General features: G+C 35.8%; 1 protein-coding gene across 1 annotated transcript in view; it reads left to right on the forward strand.

The window, feature by feature from the left end:
• LOC124555975 overlaps positions 1–16,456 on the forward strand; it is a 502,540-nt gene that overhangs the window by 312,786 nt on the left and 173,298 nt on the right. Inside the window, exons 5-8 of the mRNA XM_047130021.1 lie at positions 3,867–4,132; positions 6,239–6,511; positions 6,672–6,894; positions 15,771–16,006. Coding sequence (XP_046985977.1) covers positions 3,867–4,132; positions 6,239–6,511; positions 6,672–6,894; positions 15,771–16,006 — 998 coding nt within the window. The remainder of the gene's footprint in view (positions 1–3,866; positions 4,133–6,238; positions 6,512–6,671; positions 6,895–15,770; positions 16,007–16,456) is intronic.

Here is a 16,456-nt window from a genome sequence, read left to right on the forward strand (position 1 = left end):
CTTGCCTTGGCCTCTGCAATAACATCTGGTTATACTTGTGTATCTCTCCAAGTTCTCTGTTCTTTCTACTTCGCCATTCTCCTCTCTCACAGATCGGTCAAAATGTCTTCCACAAGATTGTATTTTCAAAAACCTGTATCTTTCTCTCTGTTTACTTATCTATTCTGCGTATTTCTGCCCCATATCGTAACACTGGTCTGATTACATTTTATATATCCTTATTTTAGCTTCTCTTGAAAAAATATGAATGTCTGTAATTTGTTGAATGAATGTGACACTTTGGATATAGGATTGATCCTTGCTTCTGTTTGTTGTTTCTTAAAATGTCTGTTGTTTACGAGTGTAAAACACCAGATGTGCAAATAGTAGAGCTGTGTCACAAATATCTGGATGCTGCTGCACTCTGAAACACATTAAATCCTGAACTACAAATGTTTATAGTAAAGTCTTACATTCTGAGGGCCCAGGTTGACAATTAGTAACTATTTCCTGTTCTTGTTAACACTACAGCAAAAATCTTGTGCTTCTGCTATCAGTTTTATTGTGTTGGTTTACACATTGGTGAGAAAGTTGTACTGGCTATTTAGTGAAAACACAGGCAGCTTTTTAAAGATGCAGACTGAGATAAGATTCCACTGATATTGCTTTGTAGATATGGTTTCTTGTGACAATCTTCATCAGCACTTACTGTGTTGGTTGTTAAGGTACTGTACTCACATTTGGCAGGAGCAGAGTTTGACTACTTGTTTGGCTTGATGGATTTAGATTTTCTGTGCTTTACATGAACCGATCGAGTTGAATGCTGGTATGATTCCTTTGAAAAAGAACACAACGGATTGCTTTCCCGATCCTACTTGAGCTTTTATTCTGTCTCTAATAAACTTCTCATTGATGGGACTTTTAAACCTTAATCTATCTTCCTTCCTACTTCAGTGCCTGGCAGTTTTGATCACTGAGAACTTCTCAGTTTATAAGTTTTTGTGTATACTGTTAATACCTCCGACATTGTTGTCTCAATTCGTGTAGCTAATAGATCCACTATCTTAATAACAATTGGACCAACTTACTGCACTCCGGCTAACTGCCATTAGCTTTTAACAACAAGTATTGCAACTTACTGGTCAATGTGGACTTCTTTTATGCTTATACAACTCACTGGCATTACTTGTGCAACCATGATAATTTGTACCCCAATGATATGATGGTACCTCAGGGATACTTACGTGGAATAGTAACGTCTGTGTGCAGTAACAAGAAGGTGGCTCAGGATTATAAAACTGCTTGCATATTTTGTATTGTAGTACTGAGGTGGTGGATATTTTGCACCCCTGGTATCAGTTTATCCACTGTATACAAATTTGTCCCTGTTGTCTTTATATTGGTGACTATGAAACATGAATGTGATAGTAGCAGCTTTAATAAAATTGACTGGTTGACTGTAGATGCTGTAACTGAAGGTTACATGATTTGATGAGATTGTGTTTCATACTTGTTGTCCTATAAAATGGCTGTGATAAAATTTGCTGTGTTCTTGATTTCTGCCCATCATGTGTGGGATTGTCTGTAGCCATCGTGCAGTATATGGAGGAACATTGACGGTGTGGTGGTATTATTTTTCTCCTTCCAGTTCCTTTCTGGATGGTCTGGGGGATAAACGACTGTTCGTAAGCCCCTGTGTAAACCCTAATTCATTTTATGTTTTGTGCTTACTGTAGTGTCCCACTTTTTGAAGGTCTTTGAGAACTTCTTCAATGCTTCCACACATCATAAACAAACCCATAATGAAACACACAGTTCTTATCTAAATTTTCCCTGCCATTTCCTTCATTGCAATTTGATTAGTGACCCAGGTAGTCAAACAGTGCCCAAGAATTGGCTGTTTTAAAATTTCATTAACAATTTCTTTCAAAGAGGAATCACGCTTCCTTTGGATTGTTTGAATGAATCTGCTTGGAAAGTACTGTCTCTCAGATGCGAGAGCTATCTCTTATTTCTTATTATTATATGTGCTAATAACTCAGTATTTTTCTTCTGCTTAGTGCCACATGAAAAATGGTGCCACCATTTATCTTTTGTTGAAGGAATTCTCTCTCTTTTGTGCTTGTTACTTTTTTTTATTTTTATGCATTTCTGTTGTAATGATTGGAAAAACTTCATTGTTGTATGTTTTAAGTGGCTTGTGGTATTTAAAAGATTCCAGTAACATTTTGTGGTATGACAGTAAAATTTATATGCATTGCATTCCCATAGTTGATCATCATTACGTTTGTGGTTTGTCAAGTTAATGTGAATTTTACCCCCATAATTTAACTTTAATTTAACTTAAGGGAAAGGGATTTTCAAATGGGAGTGTAATACTTAGTGTACTTTCAATTTGAGGTGTTTTTGTGTTTCTATGAGATACAATGTCTGATGAGTGGAATGTCATTTCAGGAGCATTCGAATTAAAATGAGACAGGTGGAAAAGTAGTAAGTAAACTGTTAATAATTTCAAAAATAATCTCCATAATTGTTAATAAGTTTATCCCATTGTAAGACAAGACAGTCAATGCCTTCACAGGAAAATGTTTGTGGGTGCCTACAGAACCACAATTGTACCCATGTGTGCTCCTCTTTGTCGGAAGTAAATCAATGGGCGCAAATGTGTGTGTTCATGGCTCCAAAAATATGGAAATTGCATAGGGGGAGAGTGATACTATATAGAGGATGTGTAAAGGCTTCTAAGCGAAAATTCTGCAGCATCGTTGGATCAAGAGGCACGCCAGCTCTGGCAAAATCATTATGATATTTTTCTTTGACTGCAAGGACCTACTGCTCATTGACTTCCTGCAACATGGCACCACAGTTAATGCACAGCAGAACGTGAACACTTTGCAAAAATTAAAGCACACCATCAGGTCCAAAGGCCCTGGAATGTTGACGGACAGCATCGTTCTGTTGTAGAATAATCCCCATCCACATGCTGCAAAGGTTGTTTTGTCTGCGCTGCAAAAGTTTCACTGGGGAGTCCTTACACGTCCTCCACACAGTGCCTCTCTCTCCCCATGTGACATTCACATTTTTGGTTCCCTGAATAAAGACATTTGTGGCCATCAATTTGCTTCAAATGAAGTAGTGCATGCCAGGGTAAAATTGTGGTTCAATAAGTAATTGCAAACATTTTTCTATGAAGACATTGAGCACCTTGTCTCACAGTTGGACAAATGTATTAACAGTTATGGCAATTACGTCTGAAATAATAAAGTTTACTTACATTTTTCAATCTGTCTCATACTCATTTATCTATAATTGTAGATGTTTGAGTAAGAATATTGAAAATCTTTTGAAAGATGAGGAAGCAAAAGCTTCACAGACCACTTCAGTTATTTGCTTAAATTTATTCAAACAATTGAAGTATTTGTGTTTATAATGAACTATCTGAAATTGGAAAGCTTTTTCACATGAATAAAAGTTGGTTTTTGACTATACTAACAGAAAATAACATCAATGTCTAGGAAATTAAAATATAGTGTTTTCTTTCTATAGATTGGTTTCTAATAGTTGAGGAAATGTGTATGTACTTATTTGCAAGCTGTTGACTATACTAACAGAAAATAACATCAATGTCTAGGGAATTAAAATATAGTGTTTTCTTTCTATAGATTGGTTTCTAATAGTTGAGGAAATGTGTATGTACTTATTTGCAAGCTGAAGTGCATCATACTTTAGTGATTAATTGTATAAAAGTGAGAAATATTTTGTGTGGAAATAAAGTGGAGGCATAGGTTTCAAGAAGTTTTACACCTACTTTACATGTTAACTTTATTAGGACAAATGCTGACTACAATAAACTTACATTGGTAAAAAATGCTTTGTCTTTGTGATAGGTGTGGATAGCAGTAACAAAGACATCAGTAAATCGAGAAGCAGATCATCATCTTCTTCATCATCTTCATCTGCCTCCTCATCAGAAAGTGAAGATACGCAAAGTGAGCAGAATAAAACAGCAGTTGAAAGAAAATTTTCAAATATGAGACGAAATATCCGTGAAGTGATGAGTGAAAGTCAACTTGATGAAGAGACTTTAGCAGCTCAACGCCAGGAAATGGAGAGGTTACGGAGAGTACAAGAACAGCAGCGTATTATTAGAGAGGTAATTATTTTTGCATTACTTACTTACATATTTATTACAGTGTTTATTAACCCTCTTTTTTTTTTTGTACCTCACAGGTTACAAAGAATTTCAGTTTTTACTGTCTGCATTTGCAGAAGCTTTCTGTCACCATTGACATTCACCACTTCAGTCTCATGTGAGTTACATCTTCTTCGGTCTTCTACAGTTGTCTTAATTCTTTTAGTTTCCTTGACCCCCCCTCCCCTCTTCGTTAGTTTCATGCAAACTCTTTTCTATTGTCACTTAACAGATGGGCTACCACTCCTACTCTTACAGTGCTCTCAACCTCCCATTTCCCCAGCTGAGCAAGTGAGTGTACCGAGGTAGCTGGATTTGGTGATCTGCCCATTGGCGTATCACTAAATTTGATGATATACTTCTGCTTGTTCTTGCTGATTACCAGTCTTTATATTTTCTGCAATTACCTCAGCTGCTTTTTTCTTCAGTTCTTATAACCACTCATTGTGCTGCAAATTTAGTTTTTTGGGGGAGACCATCAAACCATTCATGGATAACATGGTAGTCAGTTGCATCTGTTGCATGAGGCAGTTTGTGATGGTGAACTGGCATCCTTCATACATGAGTGAAGATACACAACAAATAGCAACAAACTGCTAACACATTGAAAAATAAACTCCCATCAGATATCCTGTCACAGAATCCCTTTATTTCTGGTATGTACTACTAGCAAAACAGTATAAAGCATTACTATCAACACTCTCTGCACGTTCTGCTCTAGGAACAGCAGCAAATCATATACTGTAGACTTTCATGGCCTTTGCTTACGTGAAATTGGTATTCTTGTAATTAGGCATTGGTGTAAGCCATCTTTTGTGTTTAATGGTGGATCTCATACTGCAGCAGATATCGTCAGAGGTTATGGACATGTCGTTATTTGATTCTCCAACCTAAACATGCTGAGCTAGTCAAAACAGTAAGGATAGCTGAGCAGGTTTATGTTGGTGACTCAGCTAACTACACATCCATTACCTCTGAGGATCTCTCCTGAGGTAGGAATAATACATTATACACAAAAATATACCTTAGACCCTTACCAATTTCCCAGAAAACTGATGTCACCAACAGTACCAAATATCTGTCTTCAACCTGGTTGGGAAAAATGGATAATGGTGCTTCTCTCTCATACTTTTTAATTAGGTTGTAAATGGATCACTGTTAGTGGGAACCATATCAGGCCTCATAGTGATTACTGTCCTTGCTCAACTCAGGTTTGAGGGTCACTGATAATATTTTTTCAGGCATTAATAATAACATTGAGCTTCCTTAGTATGAAAATGTTCCTACTAAATGGGATATGGGAATGTGCGATACTTTTGGTCGTTGACGAAGTTTTGCATATTGTTGAACAAACTACTGCATATATATTTGTAGTGTTTTGTATGTAAACATAAGTGTAGGATTGAGATTGTGCTTGTATTTCTAAAACAAAATTGTAGCATTAACTAATAATATTAATGATAATTGTTGAAGTGCAGTTCAAAATAAGGAAACAAGATTGGAGGTGAAAAGAATGTCTGCAGAAGAGGCTACATACAGGACAAATTCTGACAGTTTCTGTAATACCGTGTGGATTGTAGGATTGCTATTAGGATACAGTTGCTTAAAAATATCTGAAGGAAAGAATTCACGTTGTTTGATAGATTTGTGTGGCCATTATTGATTACTTGGGAATGATCAATATTCTTAATGTAGGTTGTGTAAGAAATACATAATTCTTCCCACAGAAAAGTACCACGACACTGCAGAAAACTAAAAAGTGATAAATCTATGTTTTGTATGTATTTTTGAATATAGTTCATGATTTTTTTCCCATTTTGTGATGACTAGGTGTTAAAAGTTCAGTTATGGTTCATATGTGGTTTCTAACCACTTCGGGGAAAGTGTGTTAAAAGTGTGGTAACCTTTAGATTCATTGGTTCATAAATGATTTTTTTTTTTCAAATATTTCACTTCTGTATTATGAGGATTGATTGTTCACTTTGTTTTTGAAGTAGGAGCTAGTTTTTAAATTCTGTTCCATTTCTCGAGTAACTTAGCCTTAATCTTGAATTTCATTACCCGAAGGTTCAGCGCCAAATTGTGCTTAATCGCCAAAACAATAAGACTCAGACAAGAGTTATTTCACTACTTCAAGGCAACACATCACTGTTGAGACAAACATCGTCCAGTTCAAGTACAAGTACGACAACCAGCAGCAGCAGTGGCAGCACACAATTGCGGCTTCCTAGTACTGTCCTGGTCAAGCTTGCTTCCCAACAGTCTGGATCGGGCTCCATTCTCTCCACCTCCAGTTCTGGATCTGCCAGTAGCTCACAAACTGCTACTGCAACGAAGAAGGTTGGTTGATTATATTCAGTAAACTACATTAGTAAAATAATAATCTACCAGTTATGTGACTGAGTCTAGACTTTGATACGCATTCTGTAGTCTTACTGTCTTCTAAATCTAGTCATCTCAACGTCTACAAGGGTTTCATTAATCAGAGCAATGACTTCAGGTTTATGAATTGCTGCGAGTGCACAAAGAAGCAACGGCAGCAGGATCTCGTGCAATGTCTCGCAGCAGCTCACGTGCACCCGTACATATGATGACACCCTCAGTGTCTATTGCACCTGTCGTGTCGGGCCGGCAGCAGTCAGGAACTGACACAGAGGCTGATGACGATTCAGATCGTGAGGAGACAGCTATACGCAAGGTCTCTGGCAAACCGAAAGGTAAAGGTGAGTGTTGTGTCAACATTTGTTTATAAACTAGATCTGTGCATTTCAGAAAAGAATATATATTAATAAGGTTATACAAATCGTCAATTACATTTTTACTTTGATTTCAAAAGCCTTTGTCCTTTTGACAGCTTATTTGATTGAAATGCATTAAGATTATTTTAGAAACATATTATGTGATTGAGGACTCACCAGCATGTAGTTGATCAGCATCAATATTTTCCTTCCAAAATGAATTATTTGTGGGGTGGCCACTCAACCTGGAAACCAGGAAAGCTGGGAAATACCAAAGAATTGTAAATCAGGGCTTTTTCACATATTTCTGGGATTTTAGTTTGTAGTTTTAGAAAAAGTGCTTTTGTAATTTCATACAGATCTCGTGTAAAAGATGCTAAACAATGTTCACGTTACATGGCTCATCAAGACAGATTTTTCTGAGTGGCAAATGAAAGTACTCTGTGCATGTGAGCCTTCCAACCATATCACATCATGTGAAGCAAAGTATTTGCTCTGCAGTGTGGCTGGCATCTGTTAATTTTTTGAACCAGGTGACATGACAGTATGCCCAATTTATGCACTTTGCAAAACCTTTCTTAGTGGTCTGTGCTTCATTATTTCACATCACCATTTTCTTTTCAGTCTATGTTGAAAGATAAGTTTCGAATTTCAGTTTTTTTTGTGTACTTGGTACTTAGACTTTGGAATACTGGAAAAAAATAGGCCTGCGTGAGATATCTCAGGTTACAGTGCTTTTAATCATTGGTACCTGTGGATTACACACACTACATAATACTTTTAAAGAAGGCTTTCAAAACACTGCTTGGAATACAACAGAGTTTTTATGAGTATCATATTATTTATTCGAGGATCTGTCAGCAAGAAGAACTGATTAAATTAACTCCACTAGTTCCAAAACGTTTCCATTTAGGTTGTGCTCAGTGAAGTGGCTGGAAATGTAAATGTAGCTGAGTGAGCTATTTCTATCTTGTCAAATGTATCAGTGTCTGTTACAGATGTTCAGAATCAAAAAGTGTCAGAGACTAGTCATAGTTTTATACTGGTTTCCGAGCACATCCAAGTTAAATTACTTGCCACAAAATTCACACTTTTTATATCTGTTGCTTCACACCTTGAACCATTTTTAAGAGAATTCCAAACGGATTTGTCATTAGCTTCATTTCTTTATGGTGTATTGGCAAATGTTGTGAAGATTTTTATGGAATGTATCATAAAAGAAAGTGTTTTGAACAGCATATCTTCTTTCCTGTCAACTGACCTGACACAGAAATATAATTTCATTCCTTCAAAAAGTAAAATAAGGTTAAAGGCATCACTAATTTACATATGCTGCAGTTCTGAATTAACCGTTTGACCTATATGAAGATACCATTACAGAAGTTAATGTAGAAGTCACCATTAAAATTTCGTTTGATGAAGGCAGTCTCATTTTTAGATCCAAATTTGATGGCATTCAAATCAGCAGAAGCAAACACTCATTTAACTTACATCTTCGACTTCTGGTTGAGGAAAAATGGCTTTCTGGAATGCAGGCTGCTAATGCTAAGCAAAGAGTTTATTTCACTAACAAGAACAAAAGAAGAAATGCCCCTGCACAAACAAAAGGAAAGTAGACTGGATCATCACTGGATCAAACTTTTAAGCTCGTTCAACAGCATGTCTTGGTGCTATTATTTCCTCCGGAGGGATAGCAAAAGTTGAAATAATGCAATGGTTGATACATGCAGTGAAAAATGCTCATTCTCATTGTGTGGAGTCACTGGAACATTATATAAAAAAGAGAACAAAAGGTAAAGGCAGAGACACTGAAGAAATTAAATTTCTTACAATGAAAAAGTTATAGATATTTGCAGACACTGAAAGGGAAGTGGCATTTACTGAAGAGTAATTTTAAAATAGTGTTCAAGTTTTTCTTTAAATCAGTGTATGGAGAAGATTATATACACATAACAGAGTTAAATGTGTGTTAATGTGACTAGTATATTGTTCCATTGAATATTCATTTGTATAACTGTAAAATATAAGGAATTACACTTTCCACATCATCACACTTGGGATTCAGTTTATTAAATACCAATTCATAAGAAGTCTTCCAAAAGGCGTGGGAATTTTGGATTTGCTTTATGTTTTAAGTATTTTCTCAGAATTTTTGTATTTAAGTAGTGAGTCATTAGTTAAACATAAAATTTATGTGTACGTCATTCCTCAGCTGTTTTCACACAGTGAATAGATGTGTTTCAATTGTTATCACAGTTTTTGATGGTCAAGTCAGTTAATTTAATCTTATTTTAGGGATCAGTTCGAAGTGTGTGCATGACATATCTTGTCTGATATGTTTTGCTTTACCCAGTGTATTGCAGTTCATTTTGCCATTTCGCAGTACACTGACATGTCAATTGGCCTGAGTATGTTAGATATTTTCAGTTATGCATTAACATATAAAATGAGCAGTTTCTTTTTTAAAAGGGAATAAAAATACTGAATAAAGCATGCTCAACATTCAGTTTCCACACCTAGAAAGAAGATGTGAGGAAAAATACAATAAAACTCTGGAAAAGTCCTCAACAAACCAGGGAAATATAATCGGCCAGTAGAGTGGCCACCCTGATTCATTTCCTTACTAGAGTTTAAAGAATTTGGTTGTTTATCACAATCTCAATATTTTATTCAGATTAATGCAAATTCTTGCATTCAGTGCTTCACAAATGCTGCCAGCAATTACGTTTAATGTATGTTTCTCAGTAGTTTTTGGTGAAAAATCTTCCATCAGACTCTTCTTTTTGTTTCTGTTGTCTGTCTATTCAAAGTCAATATGAAGGAAAGTCGTAGCTCAGTCACAGAATTTCACTACAGACAATATTGCAACGTACTTATGAATGTAATCAGAAATGTTAAAACAGTGCACAGCACACCAAGAGAACATGGAGCTCTCAGAACAGAATCAGTTATGTGGTATATCAGTTCATAAAGTGGCTGCTTAGCATATTTCATTTTTTTCTTGGGAGAAGGGAACTGTCATTGACTTGCCAGAATTTAATAACCACTTCATGGGAGTAGTTGGGAATGTAGATGAAAATTTTGTTGGTAATGGTACGGACAGATTTGCATGCAGACACAAAAAAACAAGCAAGAGTGAAATTCAGTCCATTACTAAATTATTTCCTGTAGGACAATGACTCAAATGACTCTGGCAAAATATTGAACACACTTATGATTGTGACAAAAAATAAAACACGTACAGCCGTCATTATGATTTTATTTTATTTTGTTGCTGCCAGTTTCGACGCTTCATTGCGTCATCTTCAGGCTGTTTTGATGCGGTACAGGTTGATACGATCCCCACGCATAACTCATCCGTTGCCAGCATTACTGGATTCGCAGATAATATGAAACTTATGTGTCAGCACTCCAACCATCATGAGTTGGTGGTTATGCATGGGTATCGTGTCAACCTGTACCGCATCAAAACAGCCTGAAGATATGCAATGAAGCGTCGAAACTGGTAGTGACAAAATAAAATAAAATAAAATCATAAGGACGGCTGTAGGTCATGATAGTAAATGGCTGTCATCCCAGAGACGTCATGCTAAAAGGATGGTCATACAAAAACACTTATGATTAGTGCACTGGACATTAGTGCATTATTAAGTCACCTGTGTAACATACCTTATGCATGCAGAACATTTTCAGACTGACTAAAATCTCATTCATGAAGTTGCTTTATAAATAAGCAGAGAGAGAGAGAGAGAGAGAGAGAGAGAGAGAGAGAGAGAGAGAGTGAGTAGACAACTACAAACCAGCTTCTTGTGTACTGGTGTTTGAGATAGTTTTTGAGAAGGCAGTATAAAGCAGGGTAATGATGAACCGACATACAAGTAATTTCCAGGCAGGGCTGACAGTTTGGCTTCAGAAAAGGGGCATCAACGGAAACTGTAATTTCTTCTTTTGCATGTGGGACACTTTGGGAGCTCAATGATAAATTGAGGACAGTAGGTATCTTCTTTGATTTAACAAAATCGTTTGATTGTGTGGACCAGTTTATAGTTTTGCAGAAGTTGGAGCTTTATGGAATTGGGGGAAACACACACTAATGATGCCTTTCATATATAGCACGTCAGAAGCAAATGTTACTCTCCAGTACAAATAAACAGGCAACAGGTTTGATTGGGTTGCGGCAGTAAAATGGGGGGAGGTACTGCAGTTTGTGTTGCTGGTCCACTGCTTTTCTCAGTATATATAAATCTTCTGTTAGTAAATAAAATGTCGTGCGACTAGGGCCTCCCGTTGAGTAGACCGTTCGTCAGGTGCAAGTCTTTCAATTTGATGCAACTTCGGCAACTTGCGTGTTGATGGGGATGAAATGATGATGATTAGGACAACACAATACCCAATCCCTGAGCGGAGAAAATCTCTGACTCAGCCGGGAATCGAACACGGGCCCTTAGGACTGACATTCTGTCACGCTGACCACTCAGGTACCGGTTGCGGACCTTCTGTCAGTAAACCCAACAGATTCAAAAACGTCTATTTGCTGATTACCCTACTGTCATTGTCGAAGAAGAAGTGGGATATGATGTAAATGTTTGTGGTTGACAGAGTACACAAGGTCACTTTAACTGTAACAAAACACAGTGAACACATTTTCCTGCACAAAACTTTTAATATTCCTACTGCAAAAGAAGAGGAAAAGCTTTCCTAGAAGTATCACATTCAAAATTTTGTTCAGAAATAGTGCTGCTGTCTTCACAGTAATATTAGTCTGCACTGTTGTTGGTACTCAAATCTGAAAGCTTGTTTATTTGTCTTACTTTCACTTTATTATGTATGTTGATCTTATGTTTTGGAGAAACTCTGTGACTTCACAAAGAATATTCTTAGTGGGGAAAAGCGTAGTCAGAATGATTTCTGGTATGACTTCACAAACTTTCTACACACTCTTTTGGAATTTTAACTCTGCTGTCAGTGTATGTGTAAACTTCTGTTTTATTTGTGCTTAATAATTCACTCAGTAAGCATTAGGCAGTAAAATGATCTGTAGTAAGTTGACACTTTCTTATCCATTGTTCAGACAGGTGTGTAAGGTTTGGAATGTTTTAGCAGTGTGACACCTCATATTTTGAAACAAAACTTGGAAGGCTTCCTTAGGAAACACACCATTTGTTTGGTGCAGTAGTTCCTCAGAGTAATTCAGAACCTTTCATTGTAATTTGTTACTAATTTTGGTATCCTGTTTTTCTTTTTTTTATGAGCATTTTTTATTTATGAAGTGACTCATTCCACACCAGAGTAGCTTTGGCTCATATGGACAGAAATACTTTTTGTCTTTCTTACACACACTCTGGTATAGTTCATTTGTTTGGAGGTTGTTCAGTAGTTTTCTAGTTATATCATTTTTCAAGTGAAATGGGTATACGTGGATTGAGTGTGTGTATATCCCAGGTTTGTTTGAGACAGCACAAGACTGCAGATTTCAGTTGATTCATACACCCCATATTGAGGTAACTGAAGAAGCAGCTAGGTAGCTTTGAAATTTATAGCATGTAAAATTAACACCAATAAATACAGCTAAATGGAAAGGAAAATAGTATTTTGTCATGTTTGTCAGTGGTCTAACCATTGACACGGTCTCATCATCAGTCTTATAGTCTAGTAGCTCATGGCAGAAAGGTGCACCTATTTTATCCTACTTGTCGTTGTTCTTGACAACTTAACAAAAAATGCTTGCTGCCATAAAGTTTGGATTCAGGAACATATCATGCCCACTCAGTTTCAAACTTGTCATGAAATGTAATGTCTGAAAACTGCCTTATACGACCTAAAACATTTTTATGCATCATTAGCAATATAAATTGTTGATAGAAAACTTTGGCAAGTCTCTAACTGGGACTAACTCAGTCACCAATGTTTCAAAGGTGTCAAACAATGTGTATGGCGCTATCATCTTGCACTCTTTGAAACCTTTGTCTTTTACTTCATTTCCATCATATCATTTTAAAAGAATTAGGAAACAAAAATTATGTGGGACCTGGAAAGTCAGCAACGCTGTAAGTGGAAATGCACATGCCATGTTTTTTTTATTCCAGTTTTTATTTATATAGATGTTGTTTTACAAAAAAACTAAAATAGTAATTTTCACAATAAGTAAACATTTTTGACTTATCTGTAAAAATATGTAATAATTAATTGCTCTCACACCCACTAGAATCACTCTGATCATTACTAGAACTGCAAAGGCTTTCACTTTCTTCTTTGCATACTGTTTCTGAATCTTCTGCGAAAACATAATTATGAAAAACTAAAGATATGTATGAAACAAATATTCATAACTCTGTTATGTGAAAATATTTACCTAACTGTTGACTGGATTGAATGACAAAATAGTTTATTGAGGTCGGTATTTGGTCCCCTCGAACCAGTGGCATTCGTATAAATTATTAACTTCTAGCGATACATTTTTTAAAGGTGACTGAAGTGTTGGGCTTTTCAAATTAGCATTTGTCCATATACAGTAGATACATGTAGCTCTTTCAATTTGTTGGAAACTCTTAGGTATTAGCATACCAGGTTCTAATTTTGAAACTATCGCTGGTACTTCTAAAGCTATACATTTTCAAAAAGGTTGATAATTTTGTTTCATTAATGCAGCTGAGATTTTTGAAACTGTACAGATGGCATACAAAGTTTTCCAGAGTTTCAGAAACTTCAAGTCCCACAGGTAAATGGCCTAGATTTTTTAATGCCACTTGATATTTTTCTGTATTTCTCAATATATTAAAGTGCCTTTTTCTCCCTTTTCTGTAAAATACAAGGTTAAAATTACACCCTGTGAATGTGTAAACAGTAGCAAGTGTGCTACAAAACAACTCTTCCTGTTTCTTGTGTAATTTAGTGAAGTTGATGTATCTCTGTGTGTTTCTCACAGCTATTTCCATTCAAATAGTGGAACTGCTTGTTGTGTTGGCTATGTTACGTAACGTGACTGTAAATAAATTAGTTCCTGAACAACAAATCAAAACACTAGAGTCACTGTTAATATTGCATGTGTGATATACAATCCCAGTGTCTGCTTGTTCGTGTGCACTACATTCAAAATTGTCTAGTACCATTTTTACAATTCATCCTTCAGATACGTGTTATTAATAGGATTTATCATAATTGATTTTGACTCGTTTCATACCAAGGAATGGTATTATTCATTGTACTCTCAATGATTACTTAAAAAATTAACAAATGCTTCCTTGAATTCAATGTTCCTCAGTTCCATGCTGAAATCTGGAGGACGATTTTGATCAGCTCTGCTGTTATGGCAGTCTTGTAATTCATCTGTTTTGTGAAGACATTGCTCCATATCTTCTGTGGAAGGCATTTTGTGCCAATAAAAATGATAGTGATACCATTTACCTAATATGACATTATGATTTGTAAAACTATTTGAGAAATAGAGCTGAAAGTTTGTTGCACATTTTTCATGTAATGTAAATGAAAAAACCATCAATTAAAGTAACACCAAAGTGGGTGGTGATGTTTTTGTTGATGCCCTTTCTAAGCACTTTACAAGACCGTATTTCTCTGTTTTACCCTTTGCCCTGTCTTGCAAACACGCAGACAAAGGTACAGGTATTAATGTTATTGTTAATAGCAATATTACATTGTAAATATTAAAAGATAAAATTATATTAAAATTTATTTCTGGAAGTCAACTAAACTGCAATAGTATCAATTTACTACCTAAAGCGACAGATGAACATTTGTGTGGTACCGGAACTTGAATCTGAATTTCTTGCTTATCACATGCTCAGATAGCCTAAGTGGTAAAGCAACCATTTACGATAATGGGAAATCCGGGTTCGAGTCCCAGTCCGGGGCTGTTTTCATATGTTGTTTTAAGCAGTACATCTATACATGTTACAGTTACATTGAATTTCAGGAACAAATTTCAATATTTGAAACCGTTGTTCATCATCAAATATAAATATAAAATTATATTAATAATATACATTTGTTTTTATCATAAATATTTTAAACACTTGGAAAAAAGGTATTGCATAAATAAAAATATTAGAAGAAAAAACAGTCAACAATTAGTGCATTGCAAATCGTGCATCATGCATCGTGCACTCATTTTCATTTCCAGCATTTCTAACTCTCCGGGTCCAAAATAATTTTTTTCAAATTTTTTGGGAATAATATGATGAGAAATGAAACGAAAGACAAAGGTTTTGAAGTGTGTAAAATGGGTGCACCATATACATCTTCTGACATCTTTGTAATGTTTCTAATGGTGTTGCACCCAGTTAGATACTTACTGACTTCTTCTATCAACAATATACATTGTTAATAATGCATAAAGTTTTAGCTAGAGTCGTTCTTTGTCTTGGGCTTTCCGACTATTAGGGTTTGAGCACTGGATGCCACATTACTGATCCCACCTGCTACAGGTGGGTGAATAAAGATTATTATTTGACCAGTGCTTAAATTTTTCTACCTGTTGTCCAAATTAGGTTGCTGCTTCCCTCTTGTTCTCCAGTTACTAAACACCACCTTTTTGAGATATTACAGAAATGTTTTTGACAACTCGGGATTGAGTACAAATGTAATTAATGCAAAACCCAAGTCTGGTAAATATCAACATATATTGGTGCTTAAAATGAATGTTTCTGAGTATACTGTTCACAGAACAAGTTTTCTATATTGTGTTAATGGCTATGTGTAGATTTATGTTTCAAGCTAATTCTGTAAATTTTGAAGGAAAGGTAGTTGTGTTACTCTCTGATTACCAAGTGACTTGCACATTTTTTGTGCAGTAATCCTTTTGTTCTGTAAGTAATGAGAAATTAATCAAAATATCTTATTTTCAGATGTTGTTACAATCAGCAGCAGCAGTGATGATGATGATTGCATATTACTATCGGAACCTTCCAGTGGAGATGAAGCAGATCCTGTGGATGATCCTACTAACTCAGGAATGCATACAAATGACCTTTACAATGTTCCTGATGAACAAGGCCGTGTTCTTGTGAATGTGGGGCATCCTTCTACTGAGCCAGATATTTTCCTGGCACCGCAGATTGCCAGAGTCATCAAACCACATCAGGTGTGCAGCTCCAAACCATCTTTGGTTGTTTTATAGCACGTATATGTAAAAAGTATTCGGGAATATTCATTGCTGAAAGTTAGACATGTTTTTCTGTTTATTTAGAATTCTTTTAAAGATAATTAATCAGTAGAATTGTGAGAAACGGAATGTTGTTGGTGAAATGTATGTCACATGAGAATTTGTGATTGTGTGCTTAGAAGGGGACATTGGAACGTTGTTTCATCTTTGAATATCTTCGTTACTCAAGGATATTATAATAAAATGAGCATCTGCTCTAGAATAACACTACCAAAACATTCTTATGATACTTGTAGAGTATGAGTTCGTTTACAAACTGTGAATGAGATTGTATAACAGCTATACGATTTACTAGTAACATGTGAAAATTTATGTTGTACCAGAACTTGAATTCAAATTTCCCACTTTAAGCGAGCAATCGATTTGAGT

Source organism: Schistocerca americana, chromosome X, assembly GCF_021461395.2.
Source record: "Schistocerca americana isolate TAMUIC-IGC-003095 chromosome X, iqSchAmer2.1, whole genome shotgun sequence".
NCBI lineage: Eukaryota > Metazoa > Arthropoda > Insecta > Orthoptera > Acrididae > Schistocerca > Schistocerca americana.